Source organism: Lissotriton helveticus, chromosome 7, assembly GCF_964261635.1.
Source record: "Lissotriton helveticus chromosome 7, aLisHel1.1, whole genome shotgun sequence".
Classification (NCBI taxonomy): Eukaryota; Metazoa; Chordata; class Amphibia; order Caudata; family Salamandridae; genus Lissotriton; species Lissotriton helveticus.
Genome location: NC_136068.1, coordinates 844,246,395 through 844,257,333, shown reverse-complemented (window position 1 = coordinate 844,257,333; position 10,939 = coordinate 844,246,395). Strand labels below are relative to the sequence as shown.

Here is a 10,939-nt window from a genome sequence, read left to right as displayed (position 1 = left end):
GCGGTTCATCAATCAATTCTCTGATAAAGCAGCCCCCATAACAAAATTGTTGCAGAAGAAAAAAAGTTTCCAGTGGTCGGATGATGCACAATCAGCTTTTGAAGCTCTAAAAAAGAGCATTTGTAACTGCTCAGGTACTGACCCATGTCAACCCGGATGTACCATTCATTGGAAAGGCTGACGCCTCAGAGGTGGCGGTAGGAACGGTGTTATCCCAGAGACATGCAACCACCAGTCAACTGAATCCTATTGCTTTTATGTCCAGAAAACTAAACAATACTGAAGAGAACTTCACCATAGCCGAAACAAAGCTACTGGCCATCAAAGAGGCTTTTCTTGAATTGAGGCATTGGTTAATGGGAGTGTCAGGAACCGCTCCGGTGATCACGCTAGCTGCGTGAGAAAACGGAAGGAGAAACACGGGAAAGACTACATTTCCCATGGTTCTCGGCGGTGGCGCGTAACGCGCATCCTTTAGACGCGACGGAAAGGGATTACAAAGACGGCAGAGGAAGCGAGGACGCTGCTGATAATTCCTTTGGTGGCGTGTGAGCAGTGCTGTTGGTTCTAGGTGTTGCTGGATCTTTGGTGGCCGGAAAAGTACGGAGTTCGTCTTCCTACCGCACCTTGAAGGACACAGGTATCGTGGGGCAATACCGGGTCTCCTCTGTTGGATGAGGCGCATTTCTCAGCCTTCTCGTGCAGAGGAGACGGCGCGCATTTAGTAGCGCTTGGGCAGCGTGATCTCCCTGTTGGAGAAACCCCCTGCTGGTTTCATGCAGGGAGGTAGTGACGCCCGCTAATTACCTCATAGGAACGTGTGTGCATTTCTTTCAAGACCCCGAGACGTTGTTTATAGAGTACGTGTGTGTGCTTAAAAGGCCATTAAGCAACACCCTTTGTTTACGTTGTGGAAACAATACATACTGTTGGAGTGCTTAAGGAGCAGAATAAATGCTCAAATAGTTGGAACTTAATACATGCGTCATACTCAGGTGGCACTGGATTGTGTACTGTGATTTTGGTTGCTTTGCTGAATTCAAGGAAAGCGAAACATTTATTCCTTTTTTGCATAAACTTTGTGACAGAAGGGGAAAAGAGAGCAAGCCAGAATCAAATGGACTCTCTCATCTCTCTTTAAAAAAGGATTTAAGGAGCAGTTATTTTCCTTTACAGGTATGAGCAATATACATAGGGCAGAGAGAGAATAATAGAGGGAAAGACAGAGTGTTTAAGGACTGGATTGTTTATTGTGTGTTCTTGTCGCCCTTACAGGTCTCCCTCCCCGCAGTTCCCTCCCTTTCCTTTTCCCCCGCTCAATCGCGCCCAAAAGTCTGTGCTTGATTGCAAACCAGACTTGGGTCGATTCAGAGGTGGGCCCCCATTGAGCATCACACAACCCTGAGGGACCAGGATTCGGACGGCCCAGTGACAGGGAGCAAAACACAGTATCAAAGTATATACTGACCATCGCAGTTTGCAATTTACGAAGTCAGCCCAACAACTAACCCCACGTCAACTTCGATGGATGCTGTTCTTCGCAGAGTATCATTTTGTAGTGACCTTTATAACCGGCAGCAAAAACAAGAAAGCAGATGCACTGGCACATCAAGAATCAACAATAGAACCTCGTTTTAACCCAGAACGAGCTATCACCGAACCACAGAAGGTCCTTTGTGTAGTGCACACAGACACTTTTTAAGAAAAGTAGCCAGGGAGGTACAAACGTTCACTTAGAAAGATTGGTTGAAAAGACATCCTGAATGTAACCTAAATCACGGCATTCCTGTTAAAGGAAATCAAATATTAGTTCCCACTAATGAGTTAAGAAAGCTAGTCTTCCAATGGTGCAATATTGTCCCAAGTGCGGGGCATAACGGGAGTGAAAAAACAACTGAATGAACACTATGGCAATTCTGGTGCCCATCTCTCAGAAAGGACCTAATACTGTGGGTGAAGAAATGTACTTCCTGCGCCCAGATGAAGACTGACAAAAGTAAAGCGCAAGGTTTACTACACCCATTAACAAACCCCCGACAAACCATGGGAGAGGTTCTCTGTGGGCTTCATAGTAGGGTTGCCCAGAGATCAGAGCTATACTGTTATCTTAGTGGTTATTGACTATCTAACCAAGATGGGAAATTGTATCCCCTGCAAACAGATCCCTTCAGCAGGACAGTTAGCAAAGTTACTGCTGGTCCATGTGGTCCGACTGCATGGGCTCCCGCGAGTGATAGTATCTGATTGTGGGCCTCAGTTCACTGTACAATCTTGGAGGGTGTTGTGTTCAGCATTGCAAATATCTTCCGCTTTGTCCACCAGCTTCCATCCGCAGACTGATAGACAGACGGAACGCTAGAATCAGACCTTAAAACAGTTCTTAAGATGGGGTGTGGACAATAACACAGAGGCATGGGTGGAGTGGTTATGGCTTGCAGAAATCCCATACAGTAGTGCCACTCACTGTTCCACACACCTTTTTATAGTTCCTATGGGTTTCATTCCATTTTATGACCCTGCCAAGACCAAAGACTCCCTGAGGTGCACAATCGGATAGCTCACATCCAAAAGACAAGACACACAAAAACATCTACAACACTCAAAAGATCAGCATAAAAAACAGACAGACAAACATCGAAGGCCAGGTCCTGTATATACCAAGGAAGATTTAGAGTGGCTCTCCACAAGAAATATTCACTTTAAAAAACACAGTGTATTTCATCCCAAATACATAGGGCCTTACAAGGTAAAAAAACATGTGAACCCCGTTGCGGTCAAACTAGCCTTGCCAGTTCACTTTAGGATTCACACTGTTTTCCACGTCTCATTATTGAAACCATCCCATAGTCTGGTCAAGAAGCAACTGGTCGCTCTGTGGGTAAACCAGGAATTGAAATATGAATTTAATGGAATACTCGATTCCAAACTCCTTCGGTGAAAACTGTGATATCTGGTGGAATGGAAGGGTTATGGTGCTGAGGAAAATTAATGGGAACTAGATGAGTCAGTACATGCTTCTCGTCTGGTTGCTGCTTTCCTTAGAAGATTCCCAGACAAATCTTGTACCTGTCAGTGTTCTCTGAGGAAGGGATATCCTGTCAGGATGCATCGGGCTTGTGAACACTGACAGGCTGTGCAGCGCGAGTCGGAGAGGTTGCCCTGGTGATACGGGAACTCAACTTCCCAGCAGAACTTGCACTGAGGATGTTGCATGCCACGTTGTGCGCGCCATCAGGAAACCTGGATATAGCCGGGAAGACATCACACGGAGCCGCCGATTATTCCATACTCCAGCTCGAGTTTTGATTGCAAATTTCCCGGCCTGGTAAGGGTGCTGGAGGCACTGTATCTTTTCTTGTTACTATTGGCAGAGGGTCTGTTAGCAATTCAAACCCTCCTGAACTTCTTGTGTGCTTGCTGCTATTTTCCCCCGTTAGCGAGTCCAGCTGCTTAGAGGACTCATGCAGGGGAGTAAGTAATAAGCGCCATACTATTGAATTAAACGCTTCTATAATGACTCACTCTCCCGTAATTGTGAGGGTGTATACGAAATTTGTCTCCCCGTTGGCGAGTCCTTTCCGATGACTCATGCAGGGGAGATTCTCTATTGAGTATACAATTTAGCTCCATGTTACCTCCTTCGTGGGTGGAACCTCTATTTCCTGGTTCAAGCGGCAAGAGGTACTGACTATAGGATTCTTCTGACAAAACGATAAAGAAATATTTGGATGTGTAGAGAGTGAAGGAACTCTCATGGTACTGCTGCATTAGATTTTTTTTATATACAATTATAACATTCTGGAAGTACTGTTTCTGGAAGATTGTGCAAAGGAGCTCCTACTGTTGGAGATGGTAAAAGCAATCACCTCAGAGCTCATTCTTCTTATTCTGTTGATGGTACGCCACTGTTTTCTTGCTTCGCTTGAAACTACACAAAAGTCGGATTTAATCAGCAGTGATAATTCTTTTGTTCATTTGACAGGGAAGTCAGTAGTGGGTGATTGGAAACCTGAGGTTCCTGTCCTTAATGGTTCATCTCGACCCGATACTGAGGGTAGGTGTGCTGGTTTAACATTATCTCTTGGGTCTTTATGCCTTAATAACAGAAGGAGGTGTTTGTTTATACTCTCAATTGTTTCCTCCTTTGCAGTATCCATGTTGGGAACTCAAATCCACCTGCTCACCTCCCATGTTACTGGGTTGATTCTTTTCTTTTACATGTATTTATTAGGTGGTTCTAATCTTTATTGTTTGTCCTAATAACTAGTTACTCATCTAAGAGTTATTACAAGTCTCTCTCTCCATTCACAGGTCTCCCTCCCTGCAGTTCTCATCCTTTCTTGCCACCGCTTGACCATCCCAAAAGTGTGCGTTATTATAATACACCACACTTGGGGCTATCAAGAGGTGGACTCCTCAGAGCATTGGTACGACCCTGAGGATACGCCTGGTACGGGACACATGGGTAACCATGATGGAGAGATCAAACTAAGTATGGTGGGGATCTGGGGTGGAGGGGTTGAGGATAAGAGAAATTAATAATTCTCGTCTCTTGTGAGACTTCGTTTGGATATCCCACATGGGAGTCCTTAGTGTCAGGTCAGCTGCCATCAAAGGTCTCGCTGACTGTACATCAGCACATTGCGATAATGTGAATCATAGTAGACACAGATTCTTAAATGAAAACAAACACTCTCAGAATTCTCAAATTATCCAGCTTAGGTTTAATGGGAGCATTACTGCTACAAAATGCAAATGTTAGTGCTCTTCCCCACTGTGCACAAACAGCGTTATATACATGTAAAGGGCACCCTTTTACACTCCCTAACCTCTTTATGGGTATATCTCTATTTCCAGGCTAAATGTCTGCGATACTGAAATCCTTATTAGGAAATGTAGCAAATCTGCAAAAGTTTGTTCTAATAGTATGTTCGTTTTGTTCCCTTTCCATCCTTGAGAGGGGTTGCTGGCCTTAATGAATGACGGTCCAGTTGATTCTTTGTTCTTGTTAGATTTATGGCCACATACCCCCTTTTTTTTTTAAATTAAATTACATTTTTTAATTTTTTTATTTCTCTTTTTTTCACTCTGTAAATATGTGATATATACTTGTCCAAGCAGAATCGCTGGTAACATAGCTGCCAAGGTTTCAGATTGCCATGTGTGACATTTGTATAACTTCAGTGAAACTATGAGTGACATTTCAACGACTATGAGTGACACTTTTTCGCGAGCAAAAATCATGCAATGAAGACAAGGGAAACCTTCTAAATATCTGAAATTACAGCCATTTGAGCAACACATACCTCCAAGAACTTATTAAAACTGCTGCAGAGCACCAGAAATAGAACTAAGGGCACTAATCTTAGTGCTACCTCCTCATGCATGCGCTCTGCCGTGCTGTCTCTGATAAGTTACAACATAAACAACAGAACTGCACTACACAGTCTCAGTCACGGCTCTGCCTGGCCCGCAGCGTTGGCCAAAGTACACTTACTTTATATGCATTTCAGACTGCTGTGTGTCTCTTCGTCCCAGTTAGTCCGGCGGCCGCGGCTTGACAGGGACCCGCGGCCGCACATCAGACTGCATAATGCATCCAGTTCTCCCAGATGAGTGATTCGCCCCCTGCCCGGGCTGTACTACTATTAGTGATGTTGATGGCGATGCCTCTCATGTTGCGTGGTGGCCATGAGTCTGGGGACAGTAGTCAAGTCACTCCGGCCGGTCCAACGCGGGTTTTTGTTGCGCAGACAGCAGTGCACAAGGACTCCTCGACTCGTGAGTCCCCCGTCGCTTCTCTGACCTGCCTAGCACCTTACCTCACTTTCTCTTCCTCCAGGACCAGGCACGAGGTCACATACGGATAAAATCCCGGGGCCACAGCCAGTAGCAACCAATTGTATGCACTTCAGTCATGCAGACTTAAAAAAACACATGCCTTATGATGCAGTTTCATTTTTAGCACTAACCAGAGAGAAAGAGAAAATAATGGTCGCCCTGGAGGAAAAATTCAAAGACTGCTTAAAAGGCCTGGCAGCTCCTTTTAATAACCCGATTCTGAGAGTAAACGGAGTGGAAAGGATAGAAGAGGCTGACAGTCTGTGATGAAAGGCGTGACGGGGGGAGCAGAGAGATAGATTTTATACTGAGATTTAAATGACACTACGTGAAAGAGAACGCTGCCTAGGGGGGAGAAGAAGGGCAGTGTGTCATTAAAGGAGGGCGGGGTAAGGAGCAGAAGAGGCCGAGCGCTGTGGTTTTCAAACCATCTTCAAACCCTATGATGTGCTTCAGGGAGCTAGCTGATTAGAGGAAAGCAGGAGTGGAAAGTAAAAATGCAGGGTATCACAAAAGGCAAGACTGAGATAAAACGGATGGAAGTAGTTTTTCAGAAAGACTGCCGGGGCCACAGGTAGAAAAGAGCCTTGAGATACAAAATGCCCCCTCCCCTCCTTGAACTGTACTATTGTGGAGGGCTTTGCATTACCAGAGATAGCAGGGGGAGTAGTCTGGTATTTGTCAGCGCGTGACACTATCAGGCTTCCAAAGGCCAATGGGTAAAGATTTGGCAACACTTTGAAATCTCCATGTCCCGCCAATAAATCAGAATTGAAACGAAGTAGGCTGAAGTGAACTACGGTAATTGGATTCACGGGCTGGTGATACGATGATTGTGCAGTTATTTGTCACCTCCAAGGCTTGGAGCCTCGAGCTGTGCGGAGATGAAAAGGCCTGCAAGCAGGGCCGGTCTTAGGCATTGTGGAGCCCTGGGCGAAATGGAAGATGCGGGGCTCTCTAATTTTCATGTGACATCACATCCGGGGCCGGCGGCGGGGCCCCCCTGAGAAACACACTCACTCTCGATATTATTAGACGGATGGAAGAATGCACTGTGCTGTGCTCACCACTGCGCAGCGCTTTTCCCCAGGCCATCATCATTTATTATTCCCGCAACTGCGGGGCCGGCGGCGGGGCCCCCTGAGCGCGAGGCCCTGGGCAGCTGCCCATACCGCCCATGGCTAGGACCGGCCCTGCCTGCAAGGAAGCGCTGGAGGGCTGGCAGTGGAGCGGTGTGCTCTGGAGCAGAACAGAAGGCTGGGCACTCACTGCTGAGGGCAGCGCTGCCCCTCCCTCTGTCTCGGACCGGTAATTGACAGTGAATGAGAGAGTGGCGTCTGAATGCCACGCCACGCCGCGCCGCTTTGGGGGCAAATTGTAACATTGTAGCACTCTGACTCCAGAGCGCAGAAGCCTGTTAAATCTTTAACTATTACCTTACTGAGGCAGCTGGCTGCTGGCACATCTGTGGGGAGAAGCAGAGCCGGAGCACAGATGCACGCACAGGCGCAGGGGGCGCACGCCGCATAGCCGTGTTTCAGAGTGCATTAAAAATACGTGACAATGCATTTCAGTGCAGTGTTGCGTAACACCACACTGAAATGCGTTAGTGTCACACCTGATGCGTGATACTTGGCAGGCCTGTATGGAATCCTGAGAAAATCTACAATTTGTATATATATGTATATAGAGATAACTCTAACCACTAGTATATGTAGTAGACCTTTGTACTCACTACCATTTCTATGTGATTCTTAGTTTATACATTTGTATCTTCCTTGAGTGACTTTACAACTTGTACATTTGCAATTTTTTCTATTTGTATCTCTTCCCTGTGTGACTTTACAACTTGTACATTTGCAATTTTTGTTCCTGTTTGTATCTTTTATGTAACTCATGTAATCCTAAGTCCTTATGTATCGCAGCTGGTTCTTTTGTAAAGCGCTCTGACACCTTCGGCTAATGTTCGCGCTATAGAAAATCGCATTAAATAAATAAAAAATAAAAAAATGCTGTGGCCTGTCCACCTAGAAAACCGATCCGGCACCCCACGTAGTGACAGTGAGCGCTAAAAAATGCTATAACTAATAACAGTACAAAACGGTGATCCGAATACTGACAGTGAACCTTGTGTTACATGTGGCTGTATTAATATCGTTGCGAGCGAGCGAGGTGTGCGAAGAACATTGTGCGACCCCAGTTTTCTTCAGGCCTCGCCTCACTGTGTGCATTAGTTACTCATAGCTGTAAACTAAAAGTTGATTCATCAAGTCCCGCCCTGTGTCTTCCACACCAGGCCTGAAGAACTACACATCCCATGTGGCTCACTCGCGCGGGATAGAACAGACCCTTGACCCAATGGGAGCCTGTCTTACTGCGCCCTTCCCCGCCAACCAGAGCGCTCGATGCTGAGGCCGGAAGTGAGGTGAGCGCCCCTCATGTTAGCGGATAGGGATTGCAACACATGCAGACTTGGGATCGAGAGAAGCCGGTTCATACGTCAGAGCTGGTGCGCTCCCTTCCTCGTTGAGGAGAGCCGAGCTGTGCGAGAGAGAGCCGGGCACTGGGACAGGTGACGACTACGCAACGAGGGGGGTCACCAGGGCAGGGCCCGCGCTCGGTCAGCCGGTCGCTAACCACCTCTTCTTTCTGTCCGCAGCGCGGCCCTAGGCAGAGAAGATGGCGGACGACCCGAGCGCTGCGGATAGGAACGTGGAGATCTGGAAGATCAAAAAGCTGATCAAGAGTCTAGAGGCAGCCAGAGGGTAAGGGCTTTTGAGGGGTCCTGGTTGCCGGATTTCAAGGGAGAGACTGGACATGTGGGAATACAAGAGCCGGATGTACAGTGGGAGTCTGAGGCATGGGTGGTCATAATGTCCTGCTCCGGCTCCTTGGGCTGGTGATAACCCTTGCGCACTCCCTTGCTGATAGTGGCGACCTTCAGTAAGCAGTGCTATCTGGTATCGTCCCATTTTTACTTTTTATTCTGTGGTGTGACAGGAGCTAGGCGTGCGAGTATTTGAGACGTTGGATCTAGGAATCATTACCAAAATAAACTCATCAGCTTTTATGGTGGCTAAAATGTTAAATGTCAAACGTTTTCATTAGTTGTAGGTTAACTAGGTTTGATCTCTTGCAATGGGAACATATACGTATGCGAGCTAACTATTTTATTAAGGGCATGGTTACTGCTTAAGAAGGTGGCATCCAACTCTTAAGTGGTAGTTTAGGTCACAGGGTCAGGCTATGTAATCAAAATAAACGTTCTTATCCTAAAGTGTGAAAACTATTGCCAGATATGAACGCGATATATACTTAATAACTTTTAATTAAGAGTTCGAGTTAAATGAAAACTCGTAGTTGCCATATGTTTAGTACTGTTTTCTGTTGGTTCGTATTGTCAGTCATACAATTGAAACCCTTCAGTCCAGACAACGTGTGTGCTTCCTGTCTGGAACTTTTTAAAGCAACATATAGAATACTTAGTCTTCCATTCTGTGAACTTTTTTTATTAATGTGAAGATTGGAATGAAACTGAACTTGTTTCATGATTGCTTCTCTTGATAACTTTTAGTTTAAAAGGACCGTTCTTGTGACCCCCCCGGAACGTCAAGAGAATGCACACCTTTAACGGCATCAGTATAAGTTGATTTTAAATGTCTGTGTACATTCTTGCATAGTTGACTCCAATTGGGAAGGGTCAGGTTAAAAGTTAAACGATTGATCCAATAGACTTTATGTAAGGAAACGCATGTTTTTCACTTTAATGAAAAGCTTGATGATCCTCATTCCGTGAGTACCTCTACAAGATAGTTCCATAGAGTTCATTGAAAATCTCTTTGCCACCTTCCGTTCCCTTCTAAAATAAAGTATTTTCCAGATGCTGCTTCAAGAGCATCTAACAGTCCCATAAGGTGTATAGTTCTCAAATGGATCACTGGGACCAGTGCCCCAAAAGGCATTTTTGTAAATTAGAAATGTATCCACATAATAGTGGTCGGGCTCCGAAGTTTTTAATCGTGTTACTAATCATTAGGATACGTTCTAGTGAATTTGCAAGTATGACGGGGAGGTATACTTAATGCAGAATGTTGCAGTATTCTAGTCACAATGGTGTAATGTCAAATCTGTCAATTCCTCTGAAGGAGTATGGTAGTGGGCAGAATACTCTTGGTACGTCTGAATGGAAAGCGACAAGATCAAAATTCCGTTTGAGTTTCTAATTATAGGCTGTTTTCTAGTGAGACTCTTAATGTCTATGGCTTGTCAGTTGGGTGGTATTCATGTGAACTTAAACTAACTGCCAGACCTCGAATTTGGAAATGTAGCTTTGTGCGATTGGATGTATGATTTTGTAGTTGCAAATTGTGTGGACATTATAGTAACTTCACATGCTATGTGCCACACTTTAAACAAAGCAGTGTGAAAGTTAATATTATTGGCATTATTCTTTATTATTTTTAGTTGTTTTACTTGGATCAGACAAATCAAAGACGTGGCATAAAATGGGGATATCAGAGCTATCCAATACTAGACCAATCCAGACAATTGTCATAAGCATTCATTCTTGGTATTCCTAGTTGACTATTGAAATGTACAAGCGCTATGTTGCATCATCCCTTCATAGGTTTTTGGATTTTATATTAAATCATGTATTTAACTATCTCAACTAAACTTGTAATGGTACTGATGCTGGTCTGTTTTGAAACTTAACTTCCCATTGGTCTTTCTTTCTTCTTGGGGTTTGCATTTATGTATAATGCGTTCTTAAACTGGAACACTGATTTTTGGGCTAATCCATTGCAGTTCGGTTTCTTGGTCTACAGCGTTTGTTTTGTCTGTCAGTGAGCATTGGGTGCTTTGATCCAATTAGCACTAAATAATATCTCTTTTAGTGGCAGAAATAAAATACTGTACTGAAATATTTCTAAACCATATATTGTCATTTTGGCACAAGATTATTAAGCCCTTCCTCTCCAATTGGCTGGCTATGATACTTTCCCACAATATTTTCCTTTTGGATCAGTAAATTCATGGGTGACTTGAATGGAAGAACTTAACACATACTTATAATATAATTTTAGTTTCAGTAGTGCTA

At 44.8% G+C, this 10,939-nt stretch overlaps 1 protein-coding gene across 1 annotated transcript in view; it reads left to right on the top strand.

Annotated features, from left to right (window-relative positions):
- Positions 1–8,233: 8,233 nt before the first annotated feature.
- Positions 8,234–10,939, top strand: part of ETF1 (eukaryotic translation termination factor 1) — a 340,588-nt gene continuing 337,882 nt past the window's right edge. The window contains exons 1-2 of the mRNA XM_078653353.1: positions 8,234–8,413; positions 8,501–8,606. Of these exons, the coding sequence (XP_078509479.1) occupies positions 8,521–8,606 (86 nt within the window). The 5' untranslated portion in view covers positions 8,234–8,413; positions 8,501–8,520. The remainder of the gene's footprint in view (positions 8,414–8,500; positions 8,607–10,939) is intronic.